This window comes from Populus alba, chromosome 13, assembly GCF_005239225.2.
Source record: "Populus alba chromosome 13, ASM523922v2, whole genome shotgun sequence".
Taxonomy (NCBI): domain Eukaryota; kingdom Viridiplantae; phylum Streptophyta; class Magnoliopsida; order Malpighiales; family Salicaceae; genus Populus; species Populus alba.
This window is the reverse complement of record NC_133296.1, coordinates 12,816,281-12,842,990: the sequence shown is the minus strand read 5'-3', so window position 1 is coordinate 12,842,990 and position 26,710 is coordinate 12,816,281. Positions and strand designations below refer to the sequence as shown.

Genomic DNA, 26,710 nt, shown 5'->3' with positions numbered 1-26,710 from the left:
TGTTTTGGTTACTCCTTTCGTCTCTCTGTATGTTTGCCCGTGTATGCATGTTTTGCAAAACTTATATGAATAATTATGGTGATTGCAAAGCAGTGATACCGTGACGCTTGGAAGAGCATTAATGTTAGGTTTAAAAAAATAAATTCGGAATATATTAAAGTAATATTTATTTTATTTTTTAAAAATAATTTTTAACATTAATTAACATATTAGAAAGATCTAAAAATATAAACAAATTAATTTTAAATAAATAAAAATTAATTTTTTTTAAATAAACACGTTGTAATTATATTCTTAAACATTATCCAAGTTTACAACTAAATTAACACCATTAGCAATCTTCTCTCTCTCATAGTCTCAACTTCAAATCTTTTCTTTATTCAAAAAAAGAAAAAAAAAGTGATATTGGAGGAAGAAAAAGTGACAAATTGAGAGATTACTACTCATATATGTTCTACAGAATTTATACATCAAGAATATTTTGAACATCTTGGGCAGTAATCAGCCCTAAATTCATTAATCCTCTCAAAAACAAAAAGAAAAAACACATGAGACACATTCCTTGTAATAATTTAGTAATTTTTTATTGAAAAAAATAATATAAATCATATATTACAACATTATTTAATAATTTAAGTTATTAAATTAAGATAATTTTTTAATATTATATGAGAGCGTTGATTATTAAACAATTATAAGTTTAAATCTCATCATTTTTTATAAAATTAAATATAAAATAATTTTTTTATAAATTTTAAATTTGAAAAAATTTTATTTAAAAAAATATATCAAAAAATAATATAAATTATATTATAAAATTTTATATAATAATTTAAATTATTAAATTGATTTACAGAATAGCTGGTGCATTTTTTGTACCAAACTGGAAGAACATTAAAAAAAAAAAAAAAGGTCAGGAGGAGACTGTTCATTGGGGATCTCAAGAGGAACCGCGTCAGCCTCTTCCATTTGAACTGGGGCACTTCAGAACGGCATTGAATGCCACAACTTGGACAAAATAATTCACCTTGCAACAATTCTGTTCATCAGGCATTAATTATTAACTCTTACAGAACAACATTCATTATTCCAACACATTCTTGCTTGTTAAGAACTGTTCAATCCTGCCATGACAATCTTGGCTTGATCTGGGATTTAGTGAGACTGTTGAAACAGTACTGGCGCATGGAGATCACGCGCCCCCGTGGCTGGTGGGGCATGAACCGACGCTCTGGCGGCTAGAGAAGATGATGGTTGGCTGGATCGGGCTCCTCTTCTTCTCCTTGTCACTCCTATACCAGTGATGGGTGTTACCTGTTACATGCAAATTAAACCCAAACACAATCGGTTTAATTTGCCCTCTTTAGATTTGATTCTCTCCACCACGGCTGGGCCGATTTTGTTTCTTCCTTTTTAGCTGTCGTCGGGTCTATTGATGTTGGAACTGTTAACGGTGGAGGAAGAATGGGCGGAGACTGTTATGGACCAATTTAATTTCTTCATTGTCATACAAATATTCATCTTACATCTGCTAAAAGGGTTATAAGATATGTGAAAGGTACTCTACAGTTTGGTCTTCAGTTTAACAAGGGATCAGTTCAACTCAATGGTTTTTATGACTCCGATTGGGCTGATAATCCAGATGATCAGAAATTTATCTTAGGATATTGTATTTATCTAAACTCATGTCTGATTTCTTGAACTGCTAAGAAACAATCCGTGGTGACAAGATTAAGCACGAAGCTGAATATCGATCGATGGCACACACAGTACGTAACTGAACTGTACTGGTTGAGAATGTTATTCAAAGAACTTCATATATCTTTACTTACAGCAGCTTGCATTTGGGCTGACAATAGTAGTGTTTTAGCAATATCTTCTAACCCTGTCTTTCATGTTAGAACAAAACATATAGAGATAGACTATCATTTTATCCGTGAGAAGATCTTTAACAAAGATATATAAGCCTCAGACATCTTCACTAAAGGACTCTCTGCATCACGTTTCTTTTCTCTTAAAGACAAGCTAATGGTTCATGATCTTCCCATCAGCTAGCTTGAAGGAGGTTGTTAGCGATAAATCTTATGGTAGTCTTGTCAGTAACAGATGAGATCATGTTCATCTCTACTCTCTGTTAAGCTTTGTTAGTAACAGAAGAGATCATGTTTGTTTCAAGATAAAGATGTATGTTTAGCTTGTTATCTCATTATATTCTTATCTCTTCTTAGGCTGATCTTCTATTCAGCTTGTCCGCACTTTAATTTAGTCTTGTAACGACATGGGAATTAAAGAAAGGATATCTGGTTAATATCGTGATCATTAGCAATGTATGGGTCTCCCGCCATTGCTATTTGGATAACGACAAATGGGATTACTAGCAATGAGGAAAAAACGAGGGTGGAAGAAGTTGAGGCCATGATGAAGAGAGCAGAGCTTCTGCAGTTTGATATGGTGTTTTTGGATGATGTTCTTGGTTTTGAAAGATTTATTTTTATATATATATATATATATATATATATATATATATATATGTTTTTGGGAGGACAATTGGATAAAAACAACTCAGTTGATGAGCATTACAATGCCCAATTGTTATTGTAGTCAATGCTTTGATTTTCTTTATTCATTGCAGTTTGATATGCTAGTTAAATGTCAAGAAAAAAAATATTATAAAAAAAAAGATTTTTTATTTTCCCACTCTATCGTATTACTTGTTTAGATGCCGGCACACATTGCTGCTGCAGCCTGCAGGGAATCAACAAGAAGATTTTCTTTTAACTTGTTTTTTAAAAAAGAAGTTTCTAATTAATATGCTTTTTTATTTTATTTATTCGATATACTTATATGTGCTATACGGTTTTATTTTATTTATTTGATAGAATTGTATGTGCTAAAAAATCAGAAAAAAAATGGGGGAAAAAAAGAAAAAAGAAAGGAAGGCCTACGCTGGGCCAACCACTTGGATTAGAGTGGGCTTAGCTGTACGAGGCCTGCTCCTTCACCTTCCTTGGGCTTAGATGCTATATCTGCCTGGCCCATGAAGCAAAACACACAGTCCACCTCCTATTTTCAATTGAGTTTTTTTGATAGTTACAACTTACAAGCACTACGTTTAGATCCACTTTTTCATGGATTAGATCTTGACTTTTGGAGCTTGTCATGATTTATTTCTCTACACACAGAAGTGATTTTAATTTTCAAAGAACGATGGGATGCGAATCCAATCGCCAGACACAGATATGTCATCAATATGAATGCCTCACGAGCTCTTCAAAACGTTATTATTGCCCACCATTGTCAGCAGTGCCGGCTGCTTGCCTCGAGGTTTCTCCACCGTTCAGTTTTGCATTTTGAACAGAGGTTAGATAAGATTTGAATTTTTTTTTTTTTTTTATGTTTTTTATTGTTTTAATATATTAATATTAAAAATATTATTTTAATATATTTCTAAATAAAAACATCTTATGTGAATGGTTTCGACGGCGGGCTGCAGCGTTCCCATTGAGCTTACAAGAGCGAACCTCCCTCCCATCTGAGCACGTTGAAAAGAGGGTATTCGGCGGCGAAAGGTCAAGTTCTTGAATATCTGGAAATTTCATGGGAGATTTGCATTTTGCTTTGTTAGTATTCCGACAGCCTAGAGGCCGCCGTGAAAATTTCCACATCGTTGCACTTTGAATCCTATTTGTCCAAGACTTTCCGGGTAAAATGGAGAATAGCACCGTTGAATGAGTTTGAAATGGAACTCGTTTTTCATGTAATGAGTTTGAGATGGGGTTTTTTTATTGCAAGTTTTATTTTATTTCTTTCCTCAACATCGTCTCTTTTTTCTTTTCTTTTTTCGTCTCTTCGGAGACATCCGATAATTTCAAATTAGAATAATGCATGGACTTTTGCAAGGATGAGCATGGGAGGTTTTTTTATTTCCCTCAACCTTTTTTTTTTAATTTTTTTATAGAATTAAATCTTTAAATCTTTAAATAAATTTAAATCTTAATATCATTTTTTTAACTCTCCATCTACAAGTTTAATATTACTTTTACAACGAGCATGTTCTTCTTTCACATCTTAAAGTTTACTTTGTCCACTAAATTCTTTGTGTGATAGAAAACCACGAGTTTAATATTACTCCTTGGAAGGAAAGAAAATGGGAGGGAAAAGGAAGAATTGTGAGCAAAGTTATGTCCATCCATGCATGGTGGTGAAGCTTGTGATGAACAGTGCAAAATAAAGAGTTTGGCCACGTTTTACAAGAAAACAATAATAAAAATCTGGCTCTAAGTAAATTCCACCACCAAAAAGTTTTGGATCAAAGTTTTCAATATGATCAAATCTCATAACATTTTCTACTCACAAATTACGTTTGCGCAGCTCTCAATGTTTTGGATCTTTGTGTTTGCAAGAAAATATCAAGATTTTTACATATTTACTCTTATGCTCGATACACTACGGAAATATGGCAAAAAAACACACCATCACATCTCAACCAAATTGAATTCACAACTTCTAATGTGAAATTCTTATCTAGAGAACTCTCTTGCAACGAGGAAACAAAAAAAACAAAGGTTATTGATAATCTTTTTATTTTATTTTTATTAACGTAGATGTAGATGTCCAGACCAGTTTGTGCGCACTTCAATTAATCCTATGGATCCTAAAGTTAATAATCATGTAAGTCTCCAGTGGCCTTAAAATTTATAAGATTTTAACTGATAATTTTTAAAAAACAAATTTAAAATCTAACTAATTAAATTACACTTATCAAAATTATGATTTATTGGTGGTTGTTCTCACTTTCAAGTTTAAGAAGTCATTGATTCTTAAAAGAAATTAAAGACTAGTCATTAGTGACATGTTATTTGTCTATTAGAGAATATAGTAATTATTATTTTTAAAATATTTTATATTTAAAAATATTTAAAAATAATATTTTTTTATTTTTAACATCAACATATTAAAAAAAATATTAAAAAAAATATTTTTAAAAAAATGAAATATTTTAGAAACACACTTTTGAACAAAACTCTAAACGGGATTCGGAGAAAATGAGCTTATCCTTGTTGACATTTGGCAATTAAGAATATGATATTCAAATGACCACGTTTAACTTATTTATAGGTCCAAGATTCATCATTATTTTTTTTTTTTTAACATTAAAATTATTGTGTCTTGCTCCAAATGGACGAATTCCCAAGTCGGCAATCCACAGCTGGAAATGAATTATTTAGCCTAGCTAGAAAACGACAATTCAATCAAACAATTATTATTATTATATCCAATTTGAAAAAATTATAGAGATCTTTGCTGTTATTATATCATTAATGTCTAGTTAGTATTTCTCTTCGTCTTATTGATGTATAAGACGCCATGTATTTATTATGAAGCTCAATCATTTGATTTTAGCCACTCCAAAGGTTTGTATTATCCTTTTAAGAGATCTTTTTCTAGTATTTCTCTTCATGCCTTTCTTCTATTTATTTCCATTGATGTTCTTTTAATGATTGGTGCATGTGTTGAAACTTGTATAAAAAAACTGCGAATTTAAAGATTTTCTCAAGCATTTATTATGGTATTTAGGAATGTAATAATGATTGTAGTTTAAAGTATTTTTTGCTTGAAAATATATTAAGATAACATTTTATTTATTTTAAAAAATATATTTTTAACATCAGCACATCAAAACAATTTGAAAACACAAAAAGTTTAATTTTAAATAAAAAAATTAAATTTTTAAAAAACATTGTTTCAATCACATTTCCATACACTAAGTAAATAACAAATTGCAGCGGCTTTCAGGTTTTTATATGATATTGTGATAATGATTATTTTTTTAAATATATTTTGTTTTAAAATATATTAAAATAATAATTTTTATTTTTATGTTAAAATAATCTAAAAATATCAAAACAAACTTTAATTTAAAACAAAAAAAAACAATTTACAAAAAAATACTTTTAGATGGATATGCCAAACAAACTAGCATAATTTACAAAACAAATTATGCCAAACAAAGTAGGAAAAACAAACGAGCATATACCAAGAAAATAAAAGTTTAGCCTCTTGATGGATATGTTCTCAAATTTGGAGACATTTGTGGGTCTTCGATGGTACAAGCCTCGTGAAATTAAAAATGGACATTGCAAATTTGAACAACAAAACAAAAATTTCCCATCATCACTTGTGCCATCTTACATTGAGAGGAGCCAATTTTGATACTTAGGTGCCAATTTCAATGTGATTGTTATGCAATTGAAAGTTTAAATTTTTTTTTTTCATAACATATTAAAACGTATTAAATTAGTTTTCCCAATAATCAAGTATTTATGAACGAGATTATATAGTTAATTCACTATAAAAATATTAAATTAAATAATTGAATATCAATTCCATTATAAAGGCTGAGATAATGTTCTGCAGTGTTATTTTTTAAAATATTTTTTTATTAAAAACAAGTTAAAATAATATATTTATTAGTTTTTAGAATTTATTTTTGATATCAGCACACCAAAATAATTCAAAAATATAAATAATTAATTTAAAAATTTTTATTTTTTTCAAAAGCATGGTACCCTTGCAAAAACAAACATTGCATCAAATTTTATGACAAACAACTCATTCTCAATGTTTTATATTAATTCATATTTTTTTAATTATTTTAATGTGATACATTATCTAATAAAAAAATATAATTTATTTTAAAAAATTAATTAAAAAGTTAATTTTAAAGAGAAATCATAACATATTTAGAATCATTGATTTTTCACTTTATAAAAGTCGAATTCATCATAATAAACATTAATATTTAATAAAAAAATATTAATTTAAAAGTATCTAATAACTTATAAATCTTGATAAAATCTATCTTGATAACTTTTCTTACATAAATGAAATCTTAAGAGAAGAAAAGGTGAGAAGATTCCAATATCTTATTATCTTTTTTATTTAATTATTTAATTTTTTTGTTTTTGAAAGTTTGAAATTTAAGTGAAAATCACCGTGGAGAGACAATTATTGCGTTACGTTTAACACACGGACCCGCCTTCGATGGTCTACTCTCTCCTCCAATCACAGCATGCCAAATCATCCCTCACAAAAGGTTCCCCTTACTCCACGGAATAAAGGGTAGTTTAGTGATTGGCTGACATCTCCAATTACCCCGATGCCCTCCTTCTGCCACGCGGCAACCATGCAGAGCAATAACTTTAATCATTGGAAAGTCCGAACAAAATTGCTGATGCTGGGTTATGACCACCTTAAGCGCAGTATTTAATACTGTGATAGCGCTTTTTTAAAAGTATATTTTTTTATTGTAAATATATTAAAATAATTTTTTTATATTTTAAATTTATTTTAATATTAATATATTAAAATAATAAAAAATATATAAAAAAAAAATTTGAAGTATTTTTTTTTAATTTAAAAAAAAAAAACACGGCACAACTGCAAAGAAAGTTTACTACAATGCCTTTGTGATTTTTCTTTTGCCATTTGGAACAAAGGACAAATATAGTGAAATAAATCTTTATTTAGAAATAAAAGTAAGGATATAAAATATATATCTATTTAAAAATAAATTTATATACTTTCAGAATCTAAAATAAAAAAAATATTCTTATCTCTCTATTTTTCTATCTATTAGGGTCTGTTTGAGAGTGTGGTTGTGATTGTTTTTCAAAATATTTTTTACTCGGAAATGCATTAAAATAATATATTTTTTTATTTTTTAAAAATAATTTTTGATATCAGTGCGTTACAATGATTTGAAAATACTAAAACATATATTAATTTAAAACAAAGAAAAAAATTTTAAAATTTAAAATTTTTTAAAAGCATTTTTGAAATACAAAACTAAACAGAGCTTCACAAACATTACAAGGTATATACCAAGATTTTTTATTATTATTATTTTAAGGTTAAATTCATGTAAAGGAAAGGAGTCAAATGATTTTTTTTATTTTTTTAAAAAATGGTAATAAAAACCTCTTAAAATGCCTCTAAATTTGTTTTTGGGAAAAGGGACATTTTATTTATTGAAACAAACATTATATGCATTATTCATCCTTTTTATTTTATTCATGTCAATTTTGGTGATCAAAGTTATAACAATAGAATATTAACAAAAAAAAACTAAATCCACTAAGAAAGTTATTAGGTATCAAGAAACAAATTACTATTCATTGTATAGTATAGTTATAAGTTTGTTATTGAAAGAAAAAGGGCAATGCACTAAGATTTTGGAGTAAAATTATCTTTTATCATGGTGTAATTATCTTTGACATATTGTATGAGATTATATTTATCTTTTTTTTTCTTGCATAATAAAATTACTACTTTAACTTTGGAATAAAAAATTATGATTTATTTTATGTTATGGGTAATTTTGTCATTTCATCTTCTTTTTTCAAAATAATGCAATTACTTTGATTTCATTTGAGATAGAGACAATATAACTCTCTCAAAAGAGTTTTTTAATCATTCTACATTGGTTCTATTGTATTTTTTAAGGTTACTCAATGATATTATTGTAATTGACATTTATTATATATTGTTAAGAAAATATGGACGTCCCCCCTCGCGCCTTTCAAGCAGTGCATGCATAGCCATCCAGTCACCAAGCACCGCCTTCTAGGGCGGTGTTTGAAATATCTCAGCACTCTCTACACGATGGTGTGGCGTGTATATTAAAAATGTCGCTGGTTTAACGTCAAATATCATTTCTTTGTTTCCTTCGTCTTCTCTCTCCCCACCTTGAAATTTGCGCCACCCTTGTAAAATTTCAGAACACCCCCTTCAATTTTGTTTTCTTTATATTTGGTCCATATCCTTTTGTTTACTTTTTTATTTTATTTTAAATAAGCTATAATGTTTTCCAATTTCACCCCCATCAATTTTTAATTTATAAATAATCTGTCATATATTGTTTTTTAATTTCACCCCCTGTCATTTTTAAATATATAAATAATATATCCAATTACAAATGTTTTTCAATATTGCCCCCTATGATATTTTTTTTTATATAAATTTGATCCTCATTCTTTTAATTGCTATTTATTTTGCTTGGGATCATTTTTTTAATTATTGTTTTTTACAAATTTCATCCTCATTGGTTTTTTTTCTTAGCAAATTTTATCTCCATTGTTTTTGTTGTTTTTTTTTCAAGTTTTTTTATTAATATTTTTTGACAATTTTATCCTTCAAAAATTAGATTTGTTGAGAGTGATGCTTCTTAATTAAATTTAGATCTAGGATTTCACAAATTGCAGATTTTAGAGATTAGATCAGGTTTAAAATGTTCGTTCAAGTTTACTTCTTTTCTTTTCTTTATTTTTTAAGTTGCAGTTTAATTCTATTGGGTTAGCCCTCTGTAATTTTTTTTCTTTCAATTGCATCCCCTGTTATTTTTTAATCTAAAAATAATCTATAAAATTACATTTTGTTTTTCAATTTAATCCCTATGATTTTTTAAATTTTCAAATTTGATCCCCATTCTTTTAATTGCTATTTATTTTGTTTGGAATCATTTTTAAATTTGCCTTTTTTTTTTTCAAATTTCATACTCCTTGGATTTATTTTCTCTCAAATTTTTTCTTCATTCCTTTTTTGCTATTTTTTTATTAATATTTTTCAATGGTTTCATTATTCAAAATTAAATTGATTGAGAGTGAAGTTTATTAATCAAGGGCAGGTCCTGTATGTCATGAGTTGCAAGTTTTATAGATTAGACCAGATTTATAAAATTTACATGAGTTTGCTTTTTTTTTTTTCTTTTTTTAAAATTGATATTTTCTTCATATTTTTTTTTTTGGAATTTTGCTTAGTTAGTTTTTGCAGTTTGCCTTATATTAGGCTAATATTAAGTTGTTTGATAACCCGAATAGTTCATGTCTAATATTTTGGCCTTACTTTCTTTGTTTTTTTTTTTCTATTTATTTATTATTTTTTCTATTATTAATTGAACTAATAACTCGAAACTTAAATTGTTTTTACCCTAATAATTTTTTTATATTGAAAAAAAATCTGCTAATTACTGGTATATACTACTACTATTTTACTGGTCAAAGAGAAAAGATGAGGTACCTATGTGATTGAGAAAGCTGATATACGTTTGAACAATGTTTAATCTTAATTTTTTTTTTTTTAAAATTAAAACAATATTGTTTTAAAAATATAATAAATTTTTTGATTAAATTTTAACTGATTTTCCTAGATAAATCTAGATTTTCAATTCATTTTTTATTTTAAAAGACCAATCTAGACCTTAGAGCAATTCATCTATTAATTGGAACACCTTATTTAATGCAGATTTTCCTTCCTTGTTTTGTTGTTTACTTCGGCAATTTGGATTTGCCCTTATCCTTCGTCTCTAAAAGGGAGAAATTGTTTTTGAACTCCTCAACCCATAAGAAAATGACAGGTAGGCATTCCATCTATTTTTTTATTATTATCTTGACTAGGTCTTTAATTTATTAAAAGATCTTCACGGGAATATCACAATTAGGTCACCAATCTATTTATTTTATTTTGTATTTTGATTAGATTCTCAATATATTAATAATTATTAAGTGGCTATGTGATACAAATAATATCTTTTTTCTTGTAAAAAAAAAAAAAAAATACTCCTGGATTTACCAAAATCTTCCATCACGTGTGATAATAGATTGTATAGGAAAATTTAAAGGCTTAACAATCTTTTTAGCATGATATTTCAATTTATTTATTACAATTCAATGATTTATTTACTAAATTTCTTTTAATATGGCATAATATGATATATTTGACTGCAAGTTGTCAAGATAAATTACTATGTGCTTTTGTTGCAGGGTTAGCGTGTATTTAGTAATGTAATGGAAGATAATTTTATAAAAGTATTTTTTAATTAAAAATATATTAAAATAATATTTTTTTTCAGATTTATTTTTAGATTATTGACATCAACATATCAAATTAATAAAAAAAAATATAAAAATATTAATTTAATATTTTTATGAACAAAAAATAGTTTAAAAAACATTTTAATAAACAAATCAAATAATAAAATCAAATACACTCTTAACAAGCATGATCAATAATATTATTCAACTTACCTGTAACTACATAATTCATAACTAATTTCAGCTATTATAACAATAAGTGTGACCACATAATATTAGTATTTAAGGTCCTATTTAGAAGTGTAGTTGCGGTTGCTTTTTAAAATGTTTTTTTATGCCGAAATACATTAAAATAATATATATTTTTTTATTTTTTAAAAATTATTTTTGAGAACAGCACAACAAAACAATTTAAAATATACAAAAAAATTAATCTCTAGCAAAATATAATAATTAAAAACACTAGTACAACCGCGTTTCTAAATGCTATTATACATAACTTAACTATTTTCAGCTATTATAACAATAAGTGCATTTCTAATTTCTTTATACCCATTCATATTATAACTACACTCATACAAGTTTATATAAAAAAATATTTTATTTATTTTTAATGTATTAAAATTATTATTTTTACTCAACTCATAACCTTTCATGTTATTTCCTTAATTCAATTTCCTTCAACTTCCATAATGAAAAGCTGCAAGTTGTGCAGGTGCTGGTTTTTTTGATTTGTAAATCACCTGTTCACGTCGTTTATTTTTATTGGATATTAGTTATTTTTATATTTTTAATATTAATACATCAAAATAATATGAAAATATAAAAAAATTAATTTAAAATAAAAAATATATTTTTTTTAAAATTTTCAATAAATATATTTGAAAGGTTATAACCAACAGTATATAACAGTATAAAGTAATTAAAAATAAAATAAAAAATATAAAAAAAAAAACCGTAGGGGCATAAAAGCAAAATAATATTAAATACCATTAATAATCTATCCTGTTTCCTACAAGATGCGGAATATCCAGTCTAGTCTTAGCCGTAATTTTGCAGACAAAATCTAACTAAAAAAATGCTGTAATAAAATAAATAAATAAATGACTAATACAACTCACCACCGAGCGGACCCACACTTAATACCTTTCTTCTATTTTCTTCTCTGCTTCCTCCTTCGTCATTCTTCCCTCTCGTGACCCATTTCTGGACTTCACAAAAATTCTTCCGTTTCTTCTCTACACGGATAAACATACTCCTTTTGCCTTCAAATATTGTGGGAGTTCAGTTTAGTTTATTATTTTGCTTATAAAGACTAGAACTTGGTGAATTAAACAACAGCAAGAACCATACCATTGTTCCCTTTTGGTTTCTATAACAGTAAGTCATGTTCTTTACTTTCTTTATTTAATTCTTCGTCTGTCTTTCTTTCTTTTTTGGTTTTGTTTTGACTGGTTCACGAGCTTAAAAAATGGTAACTTGTTTCTGAAATCTTGATTTTTTAATGGAAATTGTCTTTTGAAGATCTTATTTAGTTGCCATTTTGGGTTTTGAGTACTGATTTGGAGATTTTATCCGATTTATGGATCAATTTTTGAATTTTTAACTCCTGTGGGGCTCTTTTTGTTTTTTAACATGCCATTCAAACTTGCTGTGTTTTCTTTAGACTTTGTTGATCAGTTTTCTTGGTAGTGTTGGCGGATTTCAAGATTTCGGGTAATTTCTTCTCTTTCTTTTTGTTTAGTTTTGCCTGGTGGTGATCTTGATTTCTTGAGAGAACTGTGCTTTAGTGTGTGTATGTATGATGTTTGAGTCTTTATCTCCTCATTTCAATTTTGTACTCCTTTCTGATTAAGTTTCTGTTTTTGAAGTTACAGTATAATCATCCGTATTTTGTTAACGACGTGCACTTCAGTTTCTGGGGAACTTCATTTGAATCTTGGTCTTATCATATTGTTGGTGCAGAACTTTGGATTAAATTTTTTTTTTTCGAATGTTTCATCTACAATCTCTAGGAATTGTAGAGAAAACACCTTGCAGTAAGAACTTGACCAGGGACTGTTTGATTTCAAGTATATTTCTGCCTTTTTTTCGTTTGATATAGAATTTGGGTTCACCCTAAGAATGTGTTTCTTCTTGTTCTCCCCCCCCTCCCCTAACTTTCTCCTCTGAGGACCCTGCTGACGACCTCGAGTCTTTACACCCTGTTGTATGAGACCTTTTGGTTCATGTTATATCAGAAGTTTTTCCCACAACTTTGAAATTTGATGAAGTAACTCATTATTTTTGAGGTTTTATGAATCTTTGTATTGTATTTTAGGTGGAAACGATCTAATATTGTTGGTTTTTGGTTAAAGAAGAGGAAACATCGTTTATTTTTTTCTTTGTTTTTTTTTTTTTAATTTAATTCTTGTTTTTGGTTGAACTATTGCTTTAATATACTAAAAGTGTCTCATATAATACCAAAAATGTCTTTTATATCAGGAAATTTGTTACTTACTATGAATGAGTTGATTTTTTTTATTGAACCTAACAGGTGATCGGGGTTGTACATCATTTGAAATAGACTAAGCCGCTTTACTGTTTTTGAATTGGATGTGTCATTATTGTGGTGCTGATCAGGCAAAGTTGAAGGATGAAAAGCAGAAACTAGAGAATGGAGATTCTTTAAAACTAAATGGTGAAGAGCCCATTTGGTCTTGCCAATTTTGTCAGGAAAAGCTGGATCCGGAATCGATGAACCATGATGGTTTGAGTCATTCTATGTCACGAATGACCAGTCCAACAACTTCGTTGTCTATCAGTGATAGATCTATCTCAAGCTGCAGTAAATTTCTGCCTCTCCTTGCTACTCATCTTATTTATTTATGTGATATACTGACATCTTGTTGTATAGTTCTTATGTTTTTTTTTTTTGGTTATTTGTTTGCTTAGGTGATCTTTCTGTGGATGTTAACTTGCATGACCGGTATGTATCACACCTTTGAAATTTAGTGCATTTAGATATTCTGTTTGATTGTTTATTAACGATGATTTGTCTTCTGGCATTTGTTAGGGCTCATCAAGAGGAAGGAACAGTACACGGTGCCCAAAAGGATCTAGGTTACGGGGTGAATGACCAACAACACAACACAAGATTGGAAGCTCCTGTAAATAGAGTGGATGGATTGCATAAAGTGACGGAGAAGGATATCCATAATGGCAGTGATAGAGACACAGTGAGAGATGTAGAAATTGTGGAACTTGTTCACGATCAAGAATCAAAAGGTAACTCTTCTGTGAACAGTGTTGGATCTTCAAATGAAGGAAATGATATTTCTCAAATCAGTGACGACGAAGTAGATGCACGGGTTTGGGAGCCTCCTGAAGCAGAAGTTCCAGAGGATGATTTGGACGGTGGTGTGGCTTTTATTGATGACGATGAGGAGTGTGGTGATGGCACAAAATGGGGTGAACCAAGTTCTTTGAGTTGCTGGAGGGGTGAAGGCAGTCAGAGCTTCAAGTTCAAAGAAGAAAAACAAAAGGCAATGGAAGAAGTGGTTAATGGGAAATTCAAGGCCATCGTGAATCAACTTCTTAAAACAGCAGGTGTTGCCTGTGTGGTTAGAGATGGTGAAAGTTGGGTGGATATAGTTACATCTTTATCATGGGAAGCTGCTTCATTTTTGAAGCCTGAAGCAGTGGATGGGAAAGCAATGGATCTAGATGGTTATGTGAAAGTAAAATGCATTGCAACTGGTTCTCGTAGTGAAAGGTGATTGCATTATTCTTGTATTTTCAATGCCTCAGCCTTACACCCCCCACCAAAAAAGAAAAGAAAAGAAAAGAAAAGTAAACTCAATAATAAAAAATAAAAAGAAAAAAAAACATGATTGACCGAGGAAATAAAAATGCTCTATCATGAAAGGATGTGTGGTGTGTTGTATAGCATTTTAGCTTAAGATTATTTTTTTTTCTAGCTAAAAAAACAAGAGAATTTTGTAACATTCCTTTGAAGAAAAAAAGGAAAAGAAAATAATAAAAGACCGATTTTTAGAACAATCCTTAGGTACACCTTCCAATTCTTGATTTTATTTTTATTTTTGGTTGTATTTTCTTGCAGTCAAGTTGTGGAAGGCTTGGTCTTTAAAAAACATGCTGCTCACAAGCACATGCCCACTAAGTACAAGAACCCAAGGTTGCTACTGATCCGAGGTGTGCTTGGTCAATCTTCAAGTGTATTGTCATCATTTAAATCAATGGAGCAGGTATTTGACCCAGATCTCTCAAGTCTTGTTATCACATATCTATGCTGTTATTTGTTTTGATCATTTTCTTACAAACAGGAAAAGGATAATCTGAAGTCTCTCGTTGAGACCATAGAAATGTGCCATCCAAATGTAGTTTTAGTAGAAAAATCTGTTTCTCGTGATGTCCAAGAGTCCATCCTAGCTAAAGGAATGACATTGATCTACGACATGAAGCTCCATCGTCTAAAAAGGGTCGCACGCTGTACTGGTTCACCGATTTTATCATCTGATGCTTTGATTAGCCAGAAGTTGAAGCATTGTGACTCCTTTCATATCGAGAGATTTGTGGAGGAACATGCAGGGGTAGGCGAAGGAGGAAAGAAGCCAAGTAAGACATTGATGTTCATTGAGGGCTGTCCAACACATTTGGGTTGTACAGTGAGTCTATAAACCCTTGATTCTTTTTTTTTTTTTTCCTGTCCTAGTTCTCTGTTGTGGAGTGTGCACTCATCCATCACTTTTTTAGTACCAGAGGTCTATGCACAAATGAACACTTGGTTGCTCCCCCCCCCCTCTCTCTGACACAAGAGAATGTATGTGCTCTTGTAGACCAGGCTGGTCAATTGAAATCCTTTACCCGACCTTTCTGACATGGTCATTTAAATATGTCAATGTTGGCTTTGCAGTTACATGTCATCTTGCAAGCATAAAATAAAGGTTCTCTTTACATGTGTATGTTATGTTTTATGCAGCCAATCAAATGCTTTATTGCCTTCTATCCTGGACAACAAATGTGTCATACTTCTCTTCTGCATTATAAGAGGCTGCTAAAAATTTGATCATACCACTCAATTTGTCTCTCAATTTCTTATGGGAACATTTGCTGTTCCTTCTTTCAATGTAACGCTTTTCCTTAATTATATGTACAATATGATTGTGCAGATTTTGTTGAAAGGAAGTCACAGTGATGAGTTGAAGAGGGTTAAATGTGTGACCCAGTTTGCAGTGGTAATTGCATATCACTTAATTCTGGAGACTTCGTTTCTTGTAGATTGGAAGGCAATGTTTTCTTCAGCAGTATTTGCTGGAGTAGCCAGCAACTCATCAAGAGATCTGCAGTCTTCTGTTTTAGGAACTAGTATTCCTAGTGTTGAGCAGTCTTCAACTGAAACTGGTTCATCTACCATTGATATTCCCATTTGTAATGGATTTCATGAAGAAGGTTTCCACAATATAAATATAGGATTAGAGGGATATAATCCTGCCATTTTTTCTGGATTTTCCTCCCTTTCAGCCTCTCTGAAGAAAGTTGCTGGGGACAGCTTACCTCTTGTCTCCTCTTCTCCTTATCAGTCTTTATCTAATTACTTTGGCTTCAATGGAAAAGAAATTAATGGTCAAATCTCGGAAGAGGTTCCAGTTTTAAAAACCGTGGAAGCTTCTGACCTCTATGATATGGAAGGTAAAAAAGGTTCTGACAAAGAGAAGACAGTTGATGATGTACATCCTCAATCTTTGTCTCCTTACTCCGAAGCCTCTCTGGACAGAGTAAAAGATGTCAACTATAATGAAGATCAAATCCAAAGTGAGGGTGATGTCAATGCAGTGTTGGATTCTCAGAGTATATTGGTTTTGATGTCTAGACGGAATGCCTTAAGAGGGACTGTATGTGAGCAAAGCCATTTTTCTCATATAATGTTCTACAAGAATTTTGATGTTCCCCTCGGAAAGTTTCTTCGGGATAATTTACTCAATCAGGTTATTTCAAATCTCATTTATAAGAATTTTGATGTATTTCTAGATTGGCCATACCGAATGGGAATTAAATATTTCTTATCAAGGACTTTATAATCTTTTTAGAAATAGGTTTATGCTTTTGCTTCACTAAGTATCCACCATGTCCACAACATGGGAGAACTCCTCAACTGTTTTCTAGAGTTAGATTGCAGTGAGTTGAAGTTTGCGCTGATAGAAACCGCTTCATTGCAGAGAAGCCAGTGCAACACTTGCGGTGAATTGCCGGAAGCTCATTTTTACTATTATGCTCATCATAATAAGCAGCTTACCATACAAGTTAAAAGGCTTCTGAAGATTTTGCCTGGAGAAGCAGAAGGAAAAATTTGGATGTGGATTCGCTGTGGTAAATGTAAACATGAAAGCAAATTCCCAAAATCTACTAAACGAGTCTTGATTTCAACTGCTGCATGCAGCCTTTCCTTGGGAAAATTCTTGGAGCTGAGCTTTTCCCACCAATTTTCATCTGGAATTTTATTTAGCTGTGGCCATTCACTGGAGAGAGACTTCCTCTACTTCTTTGGGTATGAAATATTAAATCAGGTCCTCTTTATTTTGATGAATTTGTTATATTGAGTAGATTGTGAAAATAATGTCTTTATGCTCATGAACTAGTGATAAAACGTGTCCAAAGAGGAATTCCCTGCCATGGGATGTCATAGGAGCACACATTTTTTACACTAGGTACCAATTTGAATTTCTTTTCCCCTGTTAGAGGATGGACGCTCTAGGTTCTTTCTGGAATATTTTGGTCAAAGTTTTGCTGCATGGCGCTATATTTAGGAACTGTGATGTAGATAAGTTAATTAATTGGTGTCTGCACTTTGTGAATCTGAAATTTTGCTCTTTACCTTTTGTACTTTGTCATTCATGGTATTTATGCATTTTGCAGACTGGGTCCTTTGGCTGCAATGTTTAAATACTCTCCAGTGACAACCTATACTTTGTCTCTCCCACCTCAGAAGCTGGAGTTCCATCTTACAATCAGGCCTGATGGCCCCAAGCAAGAATTTCATGATGTATGTGTCTCTCTGATCCTAGCTCCTTGATCTTTGATGATGCTTAAGTGTTTCTTTACGAATGTTGGAATAACTGTTTGTTTCTCACACCTTCTTTTATGATATTTTGAATCTCCGTGAACTGGAATTGATTTTCTTTTTGTTTTTTCAAGGTTTATTTAAGAGGGATGTTACTCTTCAATGGGGTTGGTGAGACTTTGAAGAATCTAAGATCTCGATTTGCAGGGTCAGTTCTGAATCTTCAAGGTTCATTAAAAGAATTCTCTGATATTGAAGATATGTTGAAGCAGGAGAGTTCTGAGTTCGAGGTTAGTTTCTTATATTTTTTTTGTCATTTACCTAAGTTAGTTTCTTATGTTTTTTTTTTTTTTCTTTTAACTCTTTTAGGTTCTTGCATGTGTGACTATATACGAGTCTTTATTGCACTGACTGATAAATGGCATTTTTCACAATTTTAAGTTACACCTACACAAGATCAAAAGTTCTTTGTTTCTGTTCATGGTTGCTAAGTTTTTCCTTTTTTCTTTGGCTGCACTGTTGGAAACGAATCCATTAAACATTCAGAAAGCTGTTGTTAAAAATAGGGATGAGGCTGTTTATAAGCTTCTTAGCTTGAATCAATTATTGTGGGAGCTTCTTCTTGAATCATGCATCTGGGAAAGACGTCTGCAGTCATTGCTCTCACCTGATCCTTCAGTGCTAGTGACTGGTGCCAGTGAGAAAGAAGTGCAGGACCGGTTTGAGTCACAGATGACTGGCACTGCTGATGGAAGAACCCATGGGAATGATACTAGCAGTGATGAAGTATATGAAAACAGTGGCAATTTGAGGGATACACTCAGTACAACTGTTAGAGCAAGTGAATTTTCAATCAAAGAAATTCCAGTTGATGGTCACGCTCATGAATCTAGGGAACATGATAATCTTTACACCTCACCTACCGCGGCTGAGGATATTGAGAGGTCAAGAGTGAGTGGTCTGAGCCAGAACAGGTTTTTCAACCAAGAACTATTTGTGAAACCTAGTGACTCTGCCCACCAGCATTCTGATGATGGAAATTGCCAAGCAGACTATTTTTCTGATATACAAGTTGAAAGAACCATTCCAATTGTGACAAGTATAGGGATGAGTGATTCTTTTGTTGATTCTGATTCATCTAAAAAGGGTGCGTCTGCACGTTCTTTAGCATTCAGCTTAGAGAACTCAAATGGATGGTTCTGGATGCCATTTTCAGAAATCCGACAGATCTACATGAAGGATCTTCAGAGAGGTTTCATGCCAAAATTTCAGCCGATCAGTAGCTATATTCAGGAACACGTATCTGCAGCCTATCAGCTAATCATGGAGGAAGGACAGAGGCTGCACATCCCTGTTGGAACTGATAATTATATGGTGAGAGACTTCGATGGTGAACTCTCTAGCATAATTGCTTGTGCACTGGCATTTTTAAAAGATCAACCTGTTTCAACAGAGATTTACAACGAGGATGGTAGGAAAGAGGGTGGCATGTCTTTTAAATCAACTGATAGTTTAGACATACTGACTCGAATTCCTACAATGATCTCCCCACGTTGGTCTTCTAACGGTTCTGATTCGGATTCTGTGCATTCTAAACTAAATATTTCTTTGGAAGAGTCACGCTTGTCCAGCTTTGATGGGTTAAATTTATTGGAATCTGTGTTTCCTCCAGCAAATCTCAGCCCTGAAGTCTCTCTTGCGGTATCAAAATCATTTGGAAAGGGTAAATACTCTGTAATTTGTCTATACGCTAAGCAGTTCCGTGATCTTCGGAATCGATGTTGTCCATCTGAACTCGATTATATAGCTTCCCTCAGTCGTTGTAAGAAATGGGATGCAAAAGGTGGAAAGAGCAAATCCTTTTTTGCAAAGACACTGGATGACAGATTTATCATAAAGGAAATTCAGAGGACAGAATTTGAGTCATTTGTAAAGTTTGCTCCACATTATTTCAAATACATGAACAAGTCATTTGAGTTAGGAAACCAAACTTGTCTTGCAAAAGTTCTGGGGATTTATCAGGTTTGGTTTCTGGATTTCATTACTTTTAACCGTTTTGTTTTGTTCTTCAAAAACTTAATTGTTTCCATACAATTTTGCAGGTGATCACTAGACAAACCAAAAGTGGGAAAGAGATAAAGCATGATCTGATGGTCATGGAGAATCTTACCTTTGGTCGAAACATCGCTCGCCAGTATGATCTTAAGGGAGCTTTACATGCTAGATACAATTCAGCTGCTGATGGTGCAGGAGATGTTCTTTTGGATAAAAACTTTGTTGATGACATGAATTCCTCTCCACTATACGTCAGTAATACATCAAAGTATCTCTTGGAACGTGCTGTTTGGAATGACACCACCTTTCTTAATGTGAGTTTAACATCGATTCTTTCTACTAACTAAGAAGATAGCCATAACCAGATAACTTCAATCTGATATAATTTCTGGATATATGATTTAAATTTGCTAAATAATATAATGTTGATGTACAAGCCAGAAGCAGCAGTGCTGGTCTCTCCTGTCCTCTTTGTTTTGCCTGTCATGCAGTGCACCCTTGCTCTTCCCTATGTTTTTGATCGATAGACTTTTTATTCTTTTTTCCACAATTCATAATTTCTTCTTGTTCTAATAATTACAATCCTTCACGTTATTTTCAATGCCAATTTTTCAAAATGCTCTACAGGGCATTTTGTCTGACACAGTTCTTGTTTGTCTTTGCAGTCAATTAATGTAATGGATTATTCTTTACTTGTGGGAGTAGACACCCAGCGACGAGAACTTGTGTGTGGGATTATTGATTATCTCAGGCAGTATACCTTGGACAAGCAGCTGGAAACATGGGTGAAGTCTTCCCTTGTTGTTCCTAAAAATGTGTTGCCAACTGTAATATCTCCTATAGAGTACAAGAAGAGGTTCAGAAAGTTCATGACTGCGCACTTCTTGAGTGTACCCGATAACTGGTGCTCACAGAGTTCCTCTAACCCACATGAACTTTGTGGCGCTGGAGATGATGGTTCATCACAATCCAAGTCCCAAAAACAAGGGCAAAATGGGCACACTCATTAGTTTCATCTTCTGGTTCATGATTCTTTCTCATTTGTTTAGTGATGCATTTGTTTTTAAGCCAGTCCATATTACTGTATATAGATAGATGTCACAGCTGTATAGTCAACCCTATGATATTAGCCCTTGCTAGCAAATTTATGGGGATAGTTTTGTTTCTATAGGTCTGCCAATGTTGCGCTATAGTTTTGAACAAAATTGTAGAGAGCCATGAACTGGTCATCTCAAATCAATCAAGAAACGAAAAAAAAAAAAAAAATGCAACTATTTTAATAGCTTTCTTACATCTGCTGATGTTCATGTCCAGTCCATTTTGATTATGCTAAAAGAACTAGGGTTTTTTTGAAAGTGAAACACCAGGGGAAAAACCCTTTTCTTAAACCCGTAGGTGGTCTGAATGCTAATCTTACTTTGTTCTGGATTGCCTAAACATCGCAAAAGAACTATGGAGCAGGAACATATCGAAAGATGCCATCCTAAGATGAGCAGCAGATCCCTTGAGTCACTTTTATTTATTTATTTATTTTTATGCATTTCTGTTTTCGATTAATGTTTAGAAATCCCTCTAGGACTAGGAAACAGAATTCCTATCAGGTCTGATAGTTATGAATGAATGGAGCAGGATTTGTTCACCTTTACCATCTGCTAGCTAAGATTGCTTGGCAAGACAGTCGGCAACTTTGTGACCTTCCCCGTAGGGTTTGCTAATGGAGTAACTCCACTGAGAGAGGTTACTAGCTTTTGAATTTGGGAGATTATAAGAGTCGTCTTCCTCTTCTTCAACTCAGCAGCTGACCAGAGCCATTGCTCCTACCCTTGAACCCACTTTTCAAGGATGTCAAGTGGGAAAGCGCAGCCATTTCTCCAAACAGAAGCGAATGCCAAATCTTATAACTAGGAAGAAACCTTCCACAGAAGTAAAGATCCTAATATAAAGGTAAAAAGGGAGAGAATTGCTTGCCTTCTCTCCTTCTGCCGTATCAATTCAACAAAGAATCACCTCTTACTTCCTACGTTAACTTCCTTTATCCATCATGTCTTTATATTGCCTTGCATTAGAAATTGCTAATCAAAGATGGACAAGTCAATCTGTCAAGACCTCGCAGAAGACTCTGAGCCTAGCGATGATTACTGCTATCTGAAAGATGATGAACCTGATGAATCTCGTTACCTACATCTAATCAATGCAGTCCTCAGCGGAACTGCTAGGCTTAACATTCTCTTGCCCACTGCTACAATCCTTGCCTTCACCATTTTCGCTCCTCTTCTAACCAACGATGGCAGATGCACTACCTTGAATCGCTGGCTGATGGGTGCCTTATGGGCCCTTCTGGCCGTCTCCTGTGTCTTTTTCACGTTCACTGATAGCTTTCGCACATCAACTGGTAGGCTGTATTATGGTTTGGCAACATTTAGAGGGATATGGACCTTCAATGGAGGCAGGAAGAAACCATGCGTGCCGTCGGATTATAGGCTGAGGTGGGGCGATCTCTTTCACGCATCACTTTCTTTGATTGCGTTTCTTGCTTTTGCTGGGTCACATGGTGATGTTGTGGGGTGTTACTATCCAGCAATGCCTAGGAAAGTGATCAACACTGTTCCTCTTGTAATTGGTTTTGTGATTAGTATTTTGTTTGTTTTGTTTCCTTCCAAGAGAAGAGGGATTGGGTACCCTTTCTTGCTGCAGAGGGAAGCGTTCTATTCTAGATGCTAGAATATAACTCTCTCCTCTTTTCGCAAACCTGTAACTGCTGTATTTTAAAACAAAAAAAAACAATTGTCCGCTCTGCAAGATCATTAATGGAAGCTGATTTATGATAACAAAATGGCAAATTTCTGTGGAGTGCACTGTTTAAGAACTCTTTTAGCATCCCGAAATTTACAAATGTGAAACCAGAAGAACGATCCCCCCCCCCCCCCCCCAAACATGAAATAAACGGCCTTTGTATAATGCATCGTGCCAAAAGCTATTTGGCTGCAAAAAATACATGAATAAACAAAAATTAATTGATTTGGTTCAGGTACAATGGCAACGCAAAGGAATTGATACACCAGGCGGTTTTCTCTTCTCTCTAACAATTGCTTCCTTGATCACAGGCAATTTTTGATGTATCTTTTTCCATATGTGATTCACTGCACCATTAGGAGAAATAGGACCAATACCACCTGGGTGACCATTTTCATACTGATATATCGGCTGGATCTTAGCCATATTTCGACGAAGTTCCTCCTTCTGCTTCTCGGAAATGCTTCTGAGATGATCCATCAGCCAAGTGGGCTTCAAGGCATCATCACCTGCAACAAAAACAGAGAATTCTGTGTAATCCATCATGCCTTCAAATGGCAGCTCAATGTTGTCGCTGACAATAACAGGTATACACAGGCTTTGGATGGCATCAAAAAGTCGGCAAGAAGTGGGGGTGTCCCCAGCTGGATGCAAACAGAATTCTGATGTTCTCATCCCTCTAATGGACTGCTCTCTCCCAGTGGCATTGGGGAAGCCTTCTTCCATGATAACACCAGGCTCATTAACCAGCAAGTCCCACAAATTTTCTCGAACTATGCCTCCCTGTCAACCATAATGTTAGCAACAACATAACACACATCATCAAGCAAAACTCGAATGCATTTAGGTAATTTGATTGATACGAGGGTGGAAGGTAAACCCAATTAACTTTTCTGAACAGCCTCATATAAAATAACTCAAGACATAAGATCACCAATCAAATAGAAACAAACAAGAGAGACCCTCTCCCAGGGCCCTGCAACCCCGCCATTCTCATACACAAGCTTAAAAGTCCAAATTAATTTCTCCCAAAGGATTGCACAAACTACAAAGTTAAAAGTCAGAGAAAACAACAGGGTACAAAGAAGAGCTGTATATTTATCACATAATAATGAGCACACAAACAAGGGAAAAAGTCCAAAATTAATTTCCAATGGGTAGGTAAAAACAAAATTCAAAATTGAGAAGAAAAAAAAAAGACTGCTGATTAGCTGCTGAGTTATCACATAAAAAAGGGTCCCGTGGATAGTGAGGTGCCAAATCCAAGCTTGATTACTTGAATGCCTGACAAATTAAACAGAAAAAACATGGATTGGGATTACTAGAGGTTATTTTGTTCCATTTTTGTTTCAGAGAAATTTTAATACCAAAACAGGAAACAATGCAATAGAAAATTTCTTAGTTACGCATTTAGTAGGGTGTGAGTCATATGATACATGAACCTAAGCATGTCATTGAAAACAAAAATAATTGGCTCTTCATTCTATACAAATAAAAAGTTGCAGCTGGTCAAAATAAATGCCGAAGCAAATGACTGTATGTTAGTTTTGATGATTAAACAACAACAATGCTTATAATAGTTTCTGAATTGTTTACCGACCCGATGCCTATGTTTGGCTCCTTTAAAATAAAGAAGGGTATTGCGTTTCTTCTCTGATAACTGCAATCTAGGAAGCAGATGCGTGTATGGAACAATCACATCTTTCAGCAGTGAAACTTGGGTATGCCTTATCATATCCAATGAACTACCATTCCACGACTTCGAGTCAAGCCTATACCACCCACCAAAGTCTACCACCAAGAGAATGGCAGGGGCTATCTCGGCTCTTACATGCCACATCGCAACTGGGTCTGCCAAAGAATGCTTCAAGTTTTAACATAACCTGACAATCCAGAGACTAAATCATAAGCTGCTAAAGTATGCTTCGCACTTCTATTTTCTTGCTTTATTGCTAGGTAAGGCAGAATCATCATTGTATTTATCAATCTTAGTGCAATGGCAATAATGTTATACATATAACAGATCAGATAAACTAAAACCAGCCCAAACAATTACTTCAAACCCACTAACAACGTAGCCCACTTTCAAACAACTCATACCGCAAAATTGCAAACCTCACAACAAATCCAGGACTAGAAAGTTACATTCTAAAGACATATAACCACTCACTAATCCTATCAAATCACATCCAACAACGCCAATTAATTTATATCAAATAAAACAATAAAAAAAAAACAATAAATGATCCAGAACAAATCAAATATTAAAAGCAACAACCACCCATATTGCTAAATCAATAAAACACACTACCTGTAAGAACAAAGACATGATCTTTCCCACCGGATCGCTTCCAAGCCTCGGAATTTCTCACAAAATCCACCACTTCTGCCTTTGATAATCCTCATTCCCTTCTTTTCTCCTAAAACTTCCCTTTCCTTTTGCAAGCTCCATTTCAGCACTCAACGTAGCAAAAAATGGCACAAAAACAACATCAGCTTCGTTAAAATCAAATACCCTTTTAGCAAAAGAACGAGACTTTAACTTCTCTGGAGTCATCAAGTCACCAGTGATCCAGTACTCAGCACTGTACTGCTTAATCAATGGATTCTCAGGGTAATCAGGGAATTTTTGGTTTTTGATGGGTCGGGGTCGGATCTGGTGATCTGGGTCGGAGCTAATACGGGCATCAGGCATTGAGGAAGACCAGTATTGGTCAAGAAGGCCATAGTTGAGAGATCTAGGGAGGTCAGCTACATAGACTTTGATGAAAGCTTAAGAGATTTGTAGGGTGTTTTGGGGATTTGGGAAAGATGATATTTTGTTGGAGATGAAGAAGAGAGAGAGGGAGAGAAAAGTGAGGAGAGTGAAAGCGAGGAAGAGAGTTGGGTTTGAGCATGGAAGGGTGGTGGTGGTCGTTGTCTTTGGTAGCGGTGGCGGCTTTTTTGGTCTAGGAATTTTGCTTTGTGTTTTGAAAGTGGCGGTTTTTGTAGGGGTGGTGGTGGGGGTTTTCCAGATGTGGTTAAGAAGGGTAGAATGGCCATTTGGGCTTCAATTGTTTTTTTTTTTTATTAGAGATGATGAATTTTGGATTTATTAGAGAATCTGGGGTGTGTTAAATGGTTCACATTTTCTAACTTTAATTTCCTACTCCATTTCCTTTTTTTCCCGTAATTTAGTGTGTGTGTGTGTGTGTGTGTGTATAAGAGATGTTTTCGAACGAAATGTTTTATTTTAAAAATGAAAATTGGCTTTTCCACTTTTCTATCATGGAAAAACTTGTATTTTGAAAATTCAATACAAAGTTATGTTTCTCTCTCTCTTTTTCCCTTTTTTTCTTTTATCAGGAAAAGTATAGAAAACTCAATTTTTAATATATAGAATACCAAAATATATTATTTTATATTTTTTAATTAGTAATTTTACTTTTCTAATTTATATTCCAAAAAAATTAAACATTTATATTTTTAAAAAAATTAACGAATTAACTTTCCTTGATTTTGTAATTCATCATGCTTCGAACGTTACTCTTCTTTGTACTTAAGTAGCATTTAACAATTGTTTCGGCACATAAAAGATAAGCATAGAGTAAATAAAAAAAGAAGAGAGACTAGATCTATTGACTCGAGGCCTAAACTAGTTCGAGTTAAAAAAAAAATAGAGAAAGAACTGACTCAACTTGATTTGGTAAAAAACTCAGCTCAACCCGGGATAAAACACAGGTAAAAAACCTGTTGACTTTTTTTTTTAAAAAAAATCTTGGTAAAAACAAGATTGCTTTATTATTATTTTTTTAAACCTTTTGAGTTAGCCAGGTTGACTCTCCTGACCTGTGACCTAACTTTGCTTTGGGTCAACTTCGAAGTTGGGTTTTAAAAACTATTATAATAACCATTTTTATCTATACATTAACTCGAGTAAACCTGTGTTGAC

The 26,710-nt window shown here is 32.8% G+C and overlaps 2 protein-coding genes and 1 pseudogene across 8 annotated transcripts; 2 read left to right on the top strand and 1 right to left on the bottom strand.

Moving 5' to 3' along the window:
- Positions 1–12,012: 12,012 nt before the first annotated feature.
- LOC118043651 (putative 1-phosphatidylinositol-3-phosphate 5-kinase FAB1D) lies at positions 12,013–21,279 on the top strand. Of its 7 annotated transcripts, none has more exons than XM_073403997.1 (15): positions 12,013–12,251; positions 12,538–12,587; positions 13,494–13,698; positions 13,806–13,839; positions 13,927–14,625; positions 14,974–15,118; positions 15,197–15,538; positions 16,043–16,858; positions 17,090–17,418; positions 17,510–17,578; positions 17,787–17,913; positions 18,066–18,221; positions 18,478–19,953; positions 20,034–20,300; positions 20,652–21,279. In XM_073403997.1, the coding sequence occupies exons 3-15, from the start codon at positions 13,608–13,610 to the stop codon at positions 20,994–20,996; spliced, it is 4,896 nt and encodes a 1,631-aa protein (XP_073260098.1). In that variant the 5' UTR covers positions 12,013–12,251; positions 12,538–12,587; positions 13,494–13,607; the 3' UTR covers positions 20,997–21,279. The 7 variants fall into 7 exon arrangements, with proteins under 7 accessions (XP_073260098.1, XP_073260095.1, XP_034907583.1 ...); XM_073403994.1 differs by having other exon boundaries at positions 13,408–13,698; XM_035051692.2 differs by lacking the exon at positions 12,538–12,587.
- Positions 21,280–22,068: 789 nt separating this feature from the next.
- On the top strand, positions 22,069–22,707 carry LOC118043671 (protein DMP2). The gene has a single exon (XM_035051708.1). It carries the CDS (start codon positions 22,069–22,071, stop codon positions 22,705–22,707), a length of 639 nt encoding a protein of 212 aa, XP_034907599.1.
- A 214-nt stretch (positions 22,708–22,921) lies between these two features.
- On the bottom strand, positions 22,922–25,933 carry LOC118043653 (probable arabinosyltransferase ARAD1; annotated as a pseudogene).
- Positions 25,934–26,710: the final 777 nt, after the last annotated feature.